This window comes from Euleptes europaea, chromosome 2 (genome assembly GCF_029931775.1).
Source record: "Euleptes europaea isolate rEulEur1 chromosome 2, rEulEur1.hap1, whole genome shotgun sequence".
In the NCBI taxonomy this organism is placed as follows: domain Eukaryota; kingdom Metazoa; phylum Chordata; class Lepidosauria; order Squamata; family Sphaerodactylidae; genus Euleptes; species Euleptes europaea.
The window spans coordinates 139,409,738-139,425,077 of record NC_079313.1 but is presented as its reverse complement, the minus strand read 5'-3'; the positions used below and the strand labels follow the sequence as shown (position 1 = coordinate 139,425,077).

The window sequence follows — 15,340 nt, the reverse complement described above, 5'->3', positions numbered from 1 at the left end:
AACAGCAATAGTTTAACAGCACCTTTGTGTTTAAACAAAATGCACGTGACCTGCTTCGGCCTGGCGGTGCTGGAACCCCTCTTTCCTTTCCAAGCCCTCCACTCGCTCTCTTGAGACCTGACAGCAGGACTTTGCAGCAGATCCCTTTTTCTTCATGCTGTGCCAACTTCCAGGTACTAGCTGGAGATCTCCTGTTATTACAACTGACCTCCAGCCAGATCAGTTCCCCTGGAGAAAAAGGCCACTTTGGCAATTGGACTACCACTGAGCCACACGGCCCTCCTCAGGCTCTTCCCCAAAATCCTCCTGCTGGTGGCAAAGAGGCAATTCTGGCTTGAAAATTTCCTGGAGGTATTGGCGGGGAGACCTGGGAAGGGCAGAGTATGGGAAGGGGGGGGGGAGCTCAATGGAGATCTGATACCATAGATACCACCCTCCGAAACTGCCATTTCCTCCTGGGGGACTGCTCTCTGCTGTCCGGAGATCAGTTGAAATTCTGGGAGAACTTCAGGCCCCACCTAGAGGTTGGAGACCCTGGTGGGTGACCTGGGGCCAGCTGCTCCCGTCACAGGTTGGCTTTCAGCCTCTCGTGGGCATACAAGGAATGACAGCAAAAGATAAACTCTATTCCCCCTTCCAACCACATTTGCCAGTGTGGGAGAGGGTTGGCTTGTGACAAAAAGAGAAGACCATCGCACCAGGTCTGCAGTAGTTCAGCCCTTGAGCAACCAATTTCCCAGCAAGGGCAGCACTTGCGGGTGGGGGGGGGGGCATTTGCTCTCTGGGGAGCACAGAATGGAGCAAGAGACCGGGCAGCTCCCCATCCCACCCGCTTCCTGCCCTTGTCCAAAAAGGGAAACCGAAAGCTCTGCAAAGATGAACTTTCTTCCCATTCCTCCTGTCCCAAAGTCCAGAAAAGAGGCAGCTTTGGACATCCGTTCTGGCAGCGTGACCAAAGGAGGCTCTCGTGGGCATTGGAGCCAAACTGTGCTGAAAGAAGAGAGAGAGAAGCAGAAGAAAGTAAGAAAAGGAAAGGGAAAACTGCACCAATAATAATAATTTAATTTATGTTTATTTTATTCGATGTATCCCCTGCCCTTTCCCAGCAGGGGAGGGCTCAGGGCAGCTTACAAGTTACAACCATCACCCTGCTGTATATATACCCTGCTGTGGTCCCTCTCCCTTTACCACCCCAACGTAGGGTTGCCAACCTCCAGGTACTAGCTGGAGGTCACCCACTATTATAATTGATCTCCAGCCAACAGAGATCAGTTCATCTACAGACAATGGCCACTTTCGCAATTGGACTTTATGGCATTGACGTCCCTCCCCTCCCCAAGCCCTGCCCTCCGCAAGCTCTGCCCCAGAACCTCCCACCGGTGGTGAAGAGGGACCTGGCAACCCCATATCCCCAGCTCCCCCCTGCCAAACCTGCAGGAATTTCCCAACCTGGAGCTGGCAGAGCCCTGATTTATGTTTAAGGTCACTTGTCAGTGACTCAGCTGACTCAGCTGACTTTCTCTGGCAGGAGTCCAAAATCTGCAGCACCAATTTTATTTAGTCCTTTATTATACTTTAAACAGTTTCTCCAAATATACTCAGGTGGGGTAAAAACAGAACAAAACAACGTAAAACACTGCAAACAAACCAATAAAACAATAAGCAGAAGCAGAAGCAGAAGAAAAGAAGAAGAAGAAGAAGAAGAAGAAGAAGAAGAAGAAGAAGAGTTGGTTTTTCTATGCCGACTTTCTCTACCACTTAAGGCAGAATCAAACAGGCTTACAATCGCCTTCCCTTCCCCTCCCCACAACAGACACCCTGTGAGGTAGGTAGGGTTGAGAGAGCTGTGACTAGCCCAGGGTTACCCAACTGGCTTTGTGTGTAGGAGTGGGGAAACCAACCCGGTTCACCAGATTAGCCTCCGCCGCTCACGTGGAGGAGTGGGGAATCAAACCCGGTTCTCCAGATCAGACGCCACCGCTCCAAACCACCGCTCTTAACCACTACACCACACTGGCTCTTAAAGCTACCATCACCCCCTTCCCGGAAAAGAAACCCTCAAGAAGCAGCTTAGCTTACAGGCATGAGTAGGGTTGTCACCTTGGGGTTGTGGAATTCCTGGAGATTTGGGGGTGGAGACTGGGGAGGGCAGAGTTTGGGGAGGGGCGCTCATCCCGAGTTCTGATCTGATAGAGTCCGCTTTCCAAAGCTGCCATTTTCTTCAGGGGAACTATATCCTCTGTAGTCAGGAGACCAGCTGCAATTCCGGGAAAATTCCTGACCCCACCTGGTGTTGCCCCACGCTTGCCATCTCCCGGACTGGAGACATGGCAACCCCAGAAGCTACGTGTCGCCACCGTCCCAGACGTGCAGCACGCCTCAAACGCTATGGAAAGGGCTCCCGCACCGTCCCGCGAAACAGGCAGGAAGGAACCACGGGCAGGACGGATGACCCCTCCAAGTGAACCAGAGGGAATCCGTTCGAGGGTCCAGCAGAAGCCATTTTGCAAAGAACAACCAGACACATAGCCAGCACCCACCCCTCCATCTGCATGACGGACGACCCATCGGAAGCCTCCGTGATATCAGCAACTAAGAATCGCTCATCCGGCGTTGCGAAAGTGACTCGCCCGGGCACAGCTGTTCGCCCCTTTGTTTAAACCCATCAGCGATCGTCTCCAGACCCTCCCGGAATTGCGCAAGCCATAGGTCTTAGCTTACCTGTCTCAATTGCCCCCCTGACACACCTTAGCAGCCGACCGTTAAGGTTTCATTCACCGTTTGTGAATGAATGGGAACTACGAGGGGATGATCCCATTAGCCCCCACCCCGAAAAGAGTATAACTGAGGTCACTCTCAGCCATAAGCAAGCTAGCTCTCTCCCTCCCGTACTTGCTGTCACTCTGTCAAACGTGCAGGGGACCCCTCCCCTACCCCCTTTTTATTCCTCTCTGCTGCACAGAACCTTGGATGTCCCCCCCCCCCAGGTTCAGGTGCAGTATTGCCCCTCTTCAAAGGGAAATCTGCCACATTGGCAAACGTCTCTACTCTACCACCTATTTATTCTCTAGGCTCTGTGTGTGTGTTTTGTAAAAATCTGTTTTGCTTGTGTGTGAACATATAATCAAGTAAACACCTTTTAATTTTACCTCCATTGCTTCTGCCTTATTCTTTGAACCAAAGAATGGACTCTGGTAGACACAGGCTTAGATCCTGCAGTTATGCCCATTGCCGGTTATTGATTTGCTAATTCCCCCATATAAATATTCATAATCGAGCAATTTGGCTAACACTGGAACTTGGTAACCCGATAAGTGAAATTGTTGGCAAGTTTTTAACCATATTTTTACAACAATTTAGCACCTGGTTGGCTGCTGTGTGAACACACTGCTGGACATGATGGACCTTCTTGGTCTGATCCAGCATGGCCTTTCTTATGTTCTCATGCTCTATCTCTACTCTGCCCTGCCAAGTGTGTTCTTGCTGTGCCATGGATGGCCCTGGCTAGGCTGATCTCATCAGATCTCAGAAGTTGAGCCGGGTCAGCCCTGGTTAGTACTGGGATGGGAGACCACCCAGGAAGCCCCGGGTTGCCATGCAGAGGCTGGCAATGGCAAAACCACCTCTATTCATCTGTTGTCCTGAAAACCCTACGGGGTCGCCATGAGTTGGCTGCCACTTGACAGCACTTTACACACACACTCAACGCACTGTGTACATTCAATGACAGTGATTATTAATCTGAAAAAAGTCTATCCTCCTTTTATCTGCAATTAAAGCAGCTTCCAGAAGTCATTAAAAATCATTGGTTCTTGTAGGTTATCCGGGCTGTGTAACCGTGGTCTTGGTATTTTCTTTCCTGACGTTTCGCCAGCAGCTGTGCTGCTGGCGAAACGTCAGGAAAGAAAATACCAAGACCACGGTCACACAGCCCGGATAACCTACAAGAACCAATGAACTGTGACCGTGAAAGCCTTCGACATTAAAAATCAGTTCAACAAAACAACACCTCCTTCTAGAGGCTGTGCCAAAAAAAACCCTGCACAAACTTCCTTGCCCTGAACATCAATAAGGGCATGTACAAAAGCCACATCGGGGAATACTCTCCACCCGGGGGTCAAAGGCACACAAGCCACAGCAACGCCATTCAGTAGAAAAGGCAGGATGGGATGTGCTCTCAAGTTGCAGCCGACTTCACGGCGACTCCATGGGGTTTTTAAGACAAGGGACGTTCAGAGGTGGTTTGCCCTTGCCTGCCTCTGCGTAGCAACCCTGGACTACCTTGGTGGTCTCCCGTCCAAGTACTAACCAGGGCTGACACTGCTTAGCCTCTGAGATCTGAAGAGATCGGCCTAGCTTTATAAATTTAGCAGTGTCTTAGCTGCAGAACTTCACAGGAGAACAGGTCCATGCGCCTCCTTTGGCCGGCCATGCCATTGGTTACGTGTGAGTGTGGGGGGAGCTCCCATTTAGGCCAGAAAAGCCTCCCCACAGGAGGGATCCCCGGTGACAATGGTAGAGCTGTGCTAAGCTGGTGAGCAAGCCTACACAGGGCTCTGTGGGTATCTTCTGCCTAGGGTTGCCAACCTCCAGGTGGCACCTGGAGATCTCCTGCTATCACAATTGACCAAGATCATTTCCCATGGCTGCTTCGGGGGGGGGTGGACTCTATGGCATTATGCCCTGCTGAGGGGCCTCTTGTCCCTCATCTTCCTCTGGTTCCACCCCCAAAATCTCCAGGTATTTCCCAACCCAGAGATGGCCACCCTACTTCTGCCTCATTCAAGACACCAAATCTAGTCTTGACCGCTTCCCTGCAGGAGACGCCTGGTCATTTTGCTGTGAAGCAAGCAGCCTGCAGGATCCAGGGGGACTGCTGGGCGTTTTCTCCCTCCTCGGATGGTTTTGCTTAGCCCCTGGCTCTCTCCTGCAGCCCTTCTGACTCTGACTCAGAAGGGAGAGGAGTGGGAGGGGAAGAAGAAAGGAAGGGGGGAGCGAAAGGAAAGCAGTTCCCCCGCAGACCTGGGCTGGGCTGCCTTCTCCAGTGACACTATTAAAACAAAACAACACTGTGGTTTTCTGAGCCTCTCTCAGACTTTGCCCTCCGGCCACGTCTGTTTTCAGGCTTTCCTGAACAGCTCTGTGGTCTGAGAAAGAGCGAGGAGGAGAGAGAGAGGGTCCACGCTCTGCTTCGAATTTGCAGACCTGTTAAGCCAAGGTCAGGCCACTCCAAGCTTTGAGGTCTGGGGGCTGCGTGAAGATTTTCCACGGGCCTTTTAGGATTGCCAACCTCCAGGTTGCCAACCTCCAGGGTTGCCAGCCTCCTGGAATTACACCTGAGCTCTAGCTATCTCCCCTCCCCAATAGCTGATTTCTTTGGCCATGGCTAAGCTTGATCAGATTTTATCACATCTATTTTAAAACTGGGTCCTGGGTACCTCTTCTCCCCTGCCCTGGGGCTCTGCTTTAAAAATAATGGCATTCCAGCAGCCCCTGCTGCAAGCAGATCCCATGTGCTTGACATCTGTTTTAGTTATCAGAAAGCGGTTTGTACTGCGTGCTTACATGTTCCAACCTCTTCTTGCTGTGCTCCCCAGAAAAGATGATGCATGTTTACAGAGATCAGTTCCCCCTCCAGAAAATGACCGAAGCTAAACCCAGCAGCAGAAAAAAACTGTTAAGCAACCTATAGAGGCAGCAGTAAATGTACACAAAACACACGTGCATTATCTTTTCTGAGGAGCAGTAGGGACTGCTGGAATGCCATTATTTTTAAAGCAGAGCCCCAGGGTAGGGGAGAAGAGGTATACAGTACCCAGTTTTAAAATAGACATGATAAAATCTGATCAAGCTTAGCCATGGCCAAAGAAATCAGCTATTGGGGAGGGGAGATAGATGTATGGGGGGCAACCCGCTGGGTTATCCTTGTGGCTTGAGACTTTATTGAGCCAGTGCAGTGTAATGGTTAGGAGCGGTGGTTGGGAATCCTCCGCAGATGGGCATCTTTCCGTCTCGAGAGTTCATATGGAAGAAAAGCAAAAGGGCTCTGTTGGCTTCTTGCCCTCTACAGTCCCTGTCCTCTTTCTCCCAGCACTGACTTCTGAGGCTGCCCGATTTCCTGGCTGCCGCCAGAGTCCGCTACCTGGCACCCCCTCTGCGTTGGGTACCCCCGGCTTGGCTTCCCAGAAGCACCAGTCTCCGGACGCCTGCACCCGTCCCCACCCCATGCCGTGGGGCCTGGAAGCTGAGGGGAAGCATTTGGCCCTCCCTGCCCTCCTGGAATAAGAAGCCCTGCCCCTTGGGGGTTTCCCTCCTGCTTTCCCTCTGCAGCGGAGCCTGGCTGGCACACGCAGCCAGGGCCTTTAGGCAATCTCTCAGAGTGATGCCAGGGAAGCCCGGCGGGCATCCTTTGCTCCAGTCAAGCTGTGGAGGATGAGAGGGAGGGGACGTGGGTGGGCTGGACCCTGCAGGGAAGGACGGGGAACAGACTGACAAAGCCCCCTCTTTTCTGGCCCTCCCTCCCTGGAGTTGGCAAGAGGCCCCGCCGGGCTGTTGTTTTAACCTCAGCGGTTTTCAGTCCCACGCACTGATCTTGGCGGCCCCTCAGTGGCCCTCTGGGTGCCAAACCTTTGGTCCCTCGAACTTTTGTGTACTCTGAAGGAGAATACTAGTGGGTGAGGGGGGCAGGGTCATGCACGTTAGCCCCACAATCACACGTCAGTTATAGGGTCACCACCTCTGGGTTCAGAAATTCCTGGAGATTCAGGGGTGGAGCCTGGAAAGAAGAGGGTTTGGTGAGGGAGGGTGACGTCAGTGGGCTATAATGCCATAGAATCTACCCTCCAAAGCAGCCCTTTTCTCCAGGGGAACCTGGACCTCTCTGGTTGTAGGCCAACAGTCGAAGGCCGTCACCAAGAATTTTTTCTTTACCAGTAGATGAGAGTCTGGAGATGCAGAGTAAAGGGACAGCGTATCTACACATCTGCTCTGCGTGATGATACGGCAAAGGTGCTGACATAAGTTTGACAATCTCCAGGTGGGGCCTGGAGATCTGTAATTACAACTGAACTCCAGACAAGAAGAAGAAGAAGAAGAAGAAGAAGAAGAGTTGGTTTTTATATGCAGACTTTCTCTACCACTTAAGGGAGACTCAAACCAGTTTACAATCACCTTCCATTCCCCTCCCCACAACAGACACCCTGTGAGGTAGGTGGGGCTGAGAGAGCGCTAAGAGAGCTGTGACTAGCCCAAGGTCACCAAGCTAGCTTCATGTGTAGGAGTGGGGAAACAAATCCAGTTTACCAGATTAGCATCCGCTTTAAGGAATACCAGGGTCAGGACATGGAGGCAGGCAATGGCAGACATCTCTTTTTGTCTCCCCTGATCTGGATGGCCCAGGCTAGCCCAATCTCGTCAAATCTTGGAAGTTAAGCAGGATTGGCCCTGGTTTGTATTTGGAGGGGGGACCACCAAAAAAGTCCAGGGTCTCTACACAGAGGTAAACAATGGCGAACCACCTCTGTCTCTTGCCTTGAAAACCCTACAGGATCGCCTAAGTCAGCTGTGACTGCCTGGTCCTTTTAACTGGTGATGCTGGCTGGGGATTGAACCTGGGACCTCCTGCATGCCAAGTGGGTGCTCTACCGCTGAGCCATGGCCCCACGTTCAGATGCTGTTCCATAGAATGAGGAAGAGGCAGATGCAACTCTTAGATGGGATCGGGGCAGTCTCCCCTTTAGTTCGTGGATTAAGTCTATTACCAATTATGGCAAAATGTGCTGGGTGCAGTCGATGTATCTCATACAAACATTTTAAAAAGCAGGAGCTGAGGACGGATGGATGGCTGAACTCGTTCTGCAGCCAACGCACAACCGTTCTGGCCATCTGACGGAAGAGGCAGCGAAAATGTCCAAACGCTGGAAGAATGTCTGAAACGTCTTCTCGTAGACCTCCGGGATAGCTGTCCGGGGTAGAGAAAGATGATTTAGGAGAAGGAGGTGAGTTCACACGGGCAGGAGGGAAACTGTGAGAAAGCCGTGGGGGGCTCGGGGGAAGAGGCTCTGTGTCCTTGGTGCGGGGTGAGCGGAGGAGGAGGAAGGAATGTCGCGGGATCTTTGCACAATAAACAATGAGCCAAAGGTTGGCTGAAATCCCCTCATCATAACATTATGAGACCCAGATGCTCTGCTGCTCTCCCTGGCTAATTTTTTCCGTTGCTTGAGCCCCGGCACTGGGAAGGGAAGACGGAACAGGCCAGTGAGGAACTGTGTTCAGGGAGGAGGAAGGAGCAGGCGCCTTCCGTGCCAGAGATGAAGCCCAAACTAGACAGGCTGGAGCAGGGCAGGCCTGGCAGCCTCAGTATCTGGTTGGGTTTCTCCTAGGATATGAGGGCCAGTTCTCTGGTAGGGTTGCCAACCTCCAGGTACTGATGCAAATAAAACAGTAGTAGGCAAAATTGAATGAGACAATAAGCAATGGATAGCAGGCAGCTTATTTGCATCATTACTATTTACAGTAGAGTGAGTTATTGGCATAACCTCCAGGTACTAGCTGGAGATCTCCTGCTATTACAATTGATCTCCAGCTGATAGAGATCAGCTCTCCTGGAGAAAACGGCCGCTTTGGCCATTGGACTCGACAACATTGAAGTCCCTCCACTCCCCAAACGCCGCCCTCCTCAGGCTCCGCTCCAAAACCTCCCGCTGGTGGCAAAGAGGGACCTGGCAACCCTATTCTCCGGCCAAGCCAATCAAGTGACTGGCAACACAGTGAGGAAGACTTTGATGCCCATCCCTGTAGCCCCCCCCCCCATGTCCTCTCCCAGTCCACAGGAACGCCAGTGGCAGAAGGCTGAGGCTAAAGTGGCACAGAGGAGGCAACTTGCCAGGCTGGCTGCAACCAACCCCAGAGCAGAGCTAGAGCAGCGCACTTGCAGGATCCTGGCCGGTGTGCAGAGCTGCCTCAGGAACGTAGCAATGCAGTTGGCCCAAATTACTTCCCAGTATGGTTGCCAACGTCCAGGAGATCTGTTATTACAGCTGAGCTCCAGGCGACAGAGGTCAGTTCCCCTGGAGAAAATGGCCACTTTGGAAGGTGGACTCTGGGCCATTCTACCCCATTGAAACCCCTCCCCACACCCTGCCTTCCTCAGGCTCCACCTCCCAAAGCGCCAGGTATTTTCCAACTTGGAGCTGGCAACCCTAAGGCTGGGGGCCGTGTGCGGTTGGTGCTCTGAAGGTTGTATTCTGGGAGCATGCCGTTTGGTTTCTGGCACAGGAGAGAGTAACTTGAGGATCAAAGTTGCATGTTTACCAGCTGAGTTCCCGGTTGCTATTTCAGGGCTATGCTAATTATCTTAGCTTTGGGGGAAGGAAGGGTCAGGAAGCAACTTTCCTCCAGGCCAGACTGGATCCTGGAGGGTTTTTGTTGCCATCTTCTGGGCATGGAGTAGGGGGTGACTGGGGGTGTGGGGGGGGGGAGGTAGTTGTGAATCTCCTGCATTGGCAGGGGGTTGGACTAGATGACCCTCGTGGGCCCCTCCAGCTCTGTGATTCTATAATTCAAATGAATAAGTTCCCCTCTCCCAAGTTCAGGGCTACATTTCAGAGCTGGTCAAGAGACTGTGGGTGATCCCCCCCACCCTTTTTGATTTAATTACAGCAGTGCGAAACACACCCAAAACTGTGGTTCTGAATTGTAGTTGAGTCAGAATGCAACAACGTTATAGAGGTACAAAATAAAGTTTTAAAAAATTGAATGGGTAAGCATAGGAAAGGGGTTCCTTTTCACCGAAACCAAAGGTGTGCTTCCATTGGGGAATCTTTCCTTCACAATCCCTGGCCCTTCTTTATTCTTAATGTCGAAATCCACCCAATAGAACAGTCATAGTGCTATAGCGCTGTTCTGTATTGCCCTTTTTTCTTTTCTTTTTTTTAAAGAAAACTGCATATTTGGAAAAGGCGAAATACAGCTGACATTTTTCTCCTGCAGTTGCCACTTGTCAGTAAAATGGAGAGAGATAAAAAAAAAAGTTTTTTAAAAAACCCCAAACCCCCCAAAATAGATAGGTGGCAGAAGGGGAGAACGGGCATTTCTTTTCACTGAACCGTAAGGTGTGCGTACCTTCCATTCCGGCCACAGTGAAAAGTACACCCTAGCAACACCACACAGGGAAAAACCGTTTTTTCCAGGTTTTAAAAAGAGCATTTTAGAGGGGGGGGGGAGTTGTCCATGGCTGGAGCATGAATGCTAGATAACGTCATGTGGAAGCAGGAAAAAAAACCAAATGCATAAGTGGGGTGGCTGATATGGGGGAAATGCTGCAGGTGAAAGCAGCCCTGGTGTTCTTTCTGGCCTGCTAGCCAGACCGCTGACGGAAGTGACCATTTCGAGATGGGAGCTCAACCTGGCCAAGGTGATGAGACTTCTGGGTAACAAAAGAGTTGCGAGCCAGGAATGTGGACCACCCCCCAAGCACAAATCCGATCGCCTTTCTGCGGCCTCCAGGAATGTCGCCAACCACAAAGAAGTCCACAGGAGGAAACCCCTGAAGGAAAGTCAAAGATCCCTGGCTCCTGGGTTTATTGAACTTATTGGGAAGTCGCTTTGTCCAGACTGGTTGTGCTGTGGTTCTCTAAGTACACGATCCCCAGAGCTTTTCCCTGGGGGGAGGATCCTTTGAGGGCGGCGGATTCCACTGATATTGCCGCACCGGAGCCCAGAGACTCTTCAGTGGAGTTCTGGGAATCAGTGTCTTCCGAGGAAAAACTCCCGTGTCTGGAGAGCTGGAAATACTGGGCGGCCTCCTTCCTCCTGCTGCGCCGGCCTCTCCCTGGCACAGTTATGGACGTCCAGTCTGTGGAGGGCAGGTCCTCCCAGGTCTCTGGCGCGTGGTTAGCCTTTGGGCAAGAGGGGTGGGTGTGAAGCATTAATGGAGGAGGGGTCCGGGTTGGCATGAGGAGGCCCTCTGGGCACTCTTCATTGGGGTTCTGGCCCTCGGAGGCCCTGCTTTCTGCAACATCCTGTGGAGAAGCAAGGTAAGGCTCTTCCCTTCCAAATCCTTCCTTGCCTGCTCCACGGGAAGGGTTCTCTTGAGAGCCAGTTCTGTCCGTGTCCAGACTCCTTCTGTTGTACTCCAGTAGGCGCTCCTGGTTCCTGGTTTTCGCCAGCGCACCATCCAAGTAGGGCTCTTCACCCGGGATTTCATGAGGTGGGCTGGGACTGGTGCCAAGGGGGGCCCCCTTCTCTCCACAGACCCTGGCTCCCCCTTCGTGGTTGCCCCTGCATTTGGCCAGCATGCCTTCCAGAACCTGCTTGGCCTCTTGGTATTTCTCTAAAGCTTCATGCCACACCTCGAGGCCCTTCCCACTGTGCATGCTGGAAGCCTGCACCTTCATCTGCTGGAATTTCTCGCTGGAAAACTCCGGGGACAGCTGGAGGGAGCTCTCCAATTCAAACATGGCCTCGGTGCTCCAGGGCTCATTCTCTCTGGCTCTCCTCTGGGACAGGTGTTGCTTGCAGTCAAGATTAAGCTGTGTGACCTTTGGAAAAAAGAATAGCAATCCTTACTCACTCATGCAGAGGGTAACATAAGAACATAAGAAAGGCCATGGTGGATCAGACCAAGGACCATCAAGTTCAGCAGTCTGTTCACACAGTGGCCAACCAGGTGCCTCTAGAAAGCCCACAAACAAGACGACTGCAGCAGCACCATCCTGCCTGTGTTCCACAGCACCTCATATCATAGGCAGGCTCCTCTGATCCTGGAGAGAATAGGTATGCATCATGACTAGTAGCCATTTTGACTAGTAGCCATGAAGGCAGAGTGGGAATGAAGAAGAAGAAGAGTTGGTTTTTATATGCCGACTTTCTCTACCACTTAAGGAAGAATCAAACCAGCTTACACTCACCTTCCCTCCCCCTCCCCACAACAGACACCCTGTGAGGTAGCTGGGGCTGGGAGAGCTGTGACTAGCCCAAGGTAACCCAGCTGGCTTCATGCGTAGGAGTGTGGAAACCAACTCAGTTCAACATATTAGCGTCCGCCACTCATGTGGAGGAGAGGGGAATCAAACCTGGTTCTCCAGATCAGAGTCCACTGCTCCTAACCACCACTCTTAACCACTGCACGACACTGTTCTCCCAGATCCAAGTTCGACACTCCAACCTCTACACCACACAGCCAGGAAGGCCAAAGATCCAACGGGGAGGCAGCAGCCTTGTGCACATTTACCTTGTCACAGAACTTGTACAGATCCAGGAGGGTCTCCAGCTCTGCCCCTCTCCTCTCCATTTCCATGTAGAACACCGTCAGCTTGGCCTGGAAGGCCCCCTTTGCTGCCTCAAAGGCCTCCATCTCTGGGAATCGGGATCCTTGCACCTTGGCGGCCTCCTTAGAGAGTGAGAGACCACGGTTGTAGTGGACCTAAACAAGGAAAGTAGTGAAGGACATTGCCGTACAGCCTGTGTTGAGTTAACTCACTGGACCTCAGTATGTTTGCAGGTTGACCATTAGGAGAAAAGGTTGTCTTCACACCCTGCTCGTGGCCTTCCTAAAGGCTTCCAGCTGGCCATGATTGAAGCAGAACGCTGGCTAGAGGGATCATAAGAAGAGGCCTGCTGGATCAGACCAGTGAGGGTCCATCTGGTCCAGCATCCTGTCTCACACAGTGGCCAACCAGTTCCTCTGGAGGTCCAACAACAGGGCACAGAGGCCGAGGCCTTCATAAGAACATAAGAAGGTCCCTGCTGGATCAGACTGGTAGTCCATCTAGTCCAGCATCCTGTCTCACACAGTGGCCAACCAGTTCCTCCAGAGGTCCAACAACAGGGCACAGAGGCCAAGACTTTCATAAGAACATCAAAAGAGCCCTGCTGGATCAGAGCAGTGGTCCGTCTAGTCCAGCATCCTATTTCACAAATCAGTTGACCTGGAGGGCCAACAACAGGGCATAGAGGCCGAGGCCTTCTCCTGATGTTGTTTCCTGGCACTGGTATTCAGAGGATGATTGCCTCTGAATGTGGAAGTTCCCTTGAGTCACCATGGCTAGTAGCTACTGATGAACCTCTCCTCCATGGATCTGTCTAACCCCCTTTTAAAGCCATTTAAAGTCGCGGCAGTGAATTCCACCATTTAATTACTAGTTAAGAAGAATTTCCTGCATTGCGCAGGGGGTTGGACTAGATGACCCCGGTGGTCCCTTCCAATCCCATGATTCTAAGAGAACTGTTCAGCAGCCCTTGTAAGGGATTCTGACCCATAATTTGGGACCCATCTCTGTCCAGTGCAAAAGCCCAACAGCAAGATACCTGATTTCTTTTAAAAACCCACAGAAAGGAACCCCATCTCCTTATTGGATTCACCCCCCTTCCTGGGACTGCCACAGCATGATTTGTCTTTTTAGTCAAGGTTTTATATATACTTGCAGGGGTTAAATCTTTGCTTCCCCTGGATATCAGCAAAGGGCGCTGGTGTGTATGTGGAGGGTGGGGGTAGAAAGAGGTGTAAGTATTGACGGAAGAAAATCTAGGAAGACAGATGAACAAGGGAATGGAGGGATCGGGAACAAATGGTTACAGAAGAACTGAAGTCAACATCAATAACTTTTTTCAACAGTGTGAATTTTCCTAACTTTTGACAATCACCACTGATGCGTTTCAGTTCAGAAGTTTTAGAAAGGCAGGATGTCAAACATTGAATCTAGTAACCTAATATCTAACATTACAGTCTCAAATCTCCCATCAACACGACTTAAAAGTCAAGCCTTTAAAAAAAATACACACATTCCCGTTCCTCTTAAAAATTGAACTTTAAAAGATTTTCAGTTTCGAAAAGGGATAAATCAGATGCAAATATGGATTATTTCCCACATTTCTTGGGTGTGCAATTCTGTTCCAGCTTCGCTTCGCTGGAGTCTCCCTCTTTCTCCCAGCTCAACTTACTGTGGCTTCTTTGAAAAATTTCTTAAACCTCTGATAAGACTCTTCTGCGCTTTCCTGGCTGCCCTCTGCAGATTCCACCGCCCTGAGCTCCAGCCCTCCTTCTTCTTCCATCCACAAACTGAGCTGTGTACAGAAGCAAAAAGAGATGTCACAATTCCAAGTTGGTATTCTCTCAGTGATCCCTCCTTCCTGACCAATGTTTTAATTGCGGTTTTTATGTCTTTGTACATATTTCAACTCTGCTTTTAATTGTTTTAATGATGTGGGTTTTTTGGGGGGTTGATTTTAATGGTTTTAGACTGTGACTTTATCATGGATGTTTTCTGGTGGCCCTTTTGAGGGCAGAAAGGCCGGATACAAATTTTGTAAATAAATATATAAAATGTTGTGAAGATCCATTTCTGAATCTCAGGTGGAAAGGTGCTCCCACCTCTCCACCCCCATTCTGAGCCATGGGTGCTAATTCCGTTTGGAATGAGTAAGGCTGCGGAGGATTTGTATCAGGGCTGCCAGTCTGGGGAAGGAGCATTTATTATAGAATCACAGAGTTGGAAGGGGCCATAAAGGCCATCTAGTCCAACCCCCTGCTCAATGCAGGATCAGCCTAGAGCAGATATTCCCAAACTGTGCTCCAAGCAGCACTTGGTGCTCCACGAAACATCTCCTAGTGCTTCGCGTAGAGATTGGAAAGAAAAATAGTACTGTCATTCGGTTTAGTATAAAGGTCAGTGGTGGCGAACCTATGGCACGCGTGCCAGAGGCGGCACGCAGAGCCCTCTCTGTAGGCACGCTCGCCGTCGCCCCAGCACATCTAGAAAGTTGCAAATCCAAGGCAAAACCTCCCGTGCGTTTTGGCCATTTGGTCCCTCCCCTCGCCCACTGGCCACACTAAGACCCTGCGGGATCTGCCCGGGCCTGCCTCCCGCCTTCCTTTCCCCCCTGCTTCCCGGAGCCTCCCAATGGGCCTCCTAGCGGCTCTGGAGCAGTAGAAGCAGGCGGCAGCGGGGCGGGCATGGAGCGCAAAGCTGGGGGCTGCTGCTGCTGCTGGCCGCCCTGGTTGGCGCGCAGTACGAGAAGTACAGCTTCTGCGGCTTCCCAGCGGCCGAGCTGCTGCCGCTGCAGCAGTCCTACGTGCTGGAGCAGTACAAGGGTGAGGGCTGGAAGGAGAACGTTCCCGCCCCGCCAGCAGCGGCGAAGTGCCAGGGGAGCCCTGGCTCGGGGAGCCGGCCTTTGGAGAGCCAGGCCCTGGCGCCGGGCCGGACAAGGGGCTGGCTGAGCTGGAGCTCTTTGGGCGAGTCCTGCACGACTTCCAGCGACGCACCCCTTACCTGTACCTGCACTACGCACTCTATAAGGTGAGGGGCGCGCCCCCCGGAGACCGTCCGGCCACGCGATCCTG

At 51.7% G+C, this 15,340-nt stretch overlaps 1 protein-coding gene across 1 annotated transcript in view; it reads right to left on the bottom strand.

Annotated features, from left to right (window-relative positions):
• Positions 1-10,589: 10,589 nt before the first annotated feature.
• Positions 10,590-15,340, bottom strand: part of KIAA1755 (KIAA1755 ortholog) — a 42,632-nt gene continuing 37,881 nt past the window's right edge. The window contains exons 15-18 of the mRNA XM_056844942.1: positions 14,857-15,075; positions 13,942-14,064; positions 12,233-12,424; positions 10,590-11,540 (exon numbers count right to left, since the gene is read on the bottom strand). Coding sequence (XP_056700920.1) covers positions 10,590-11,540; positions 12,233-12,424; positions 13,942-14,064; positions 14,857-15,075 — 1,485 coding nt within the window. The remainder of the gene's footprint in view (positions 11,541-12,232; positions 12,425-13,941; positions 14,065-14,856; positions 15,076-15,340) is intronic.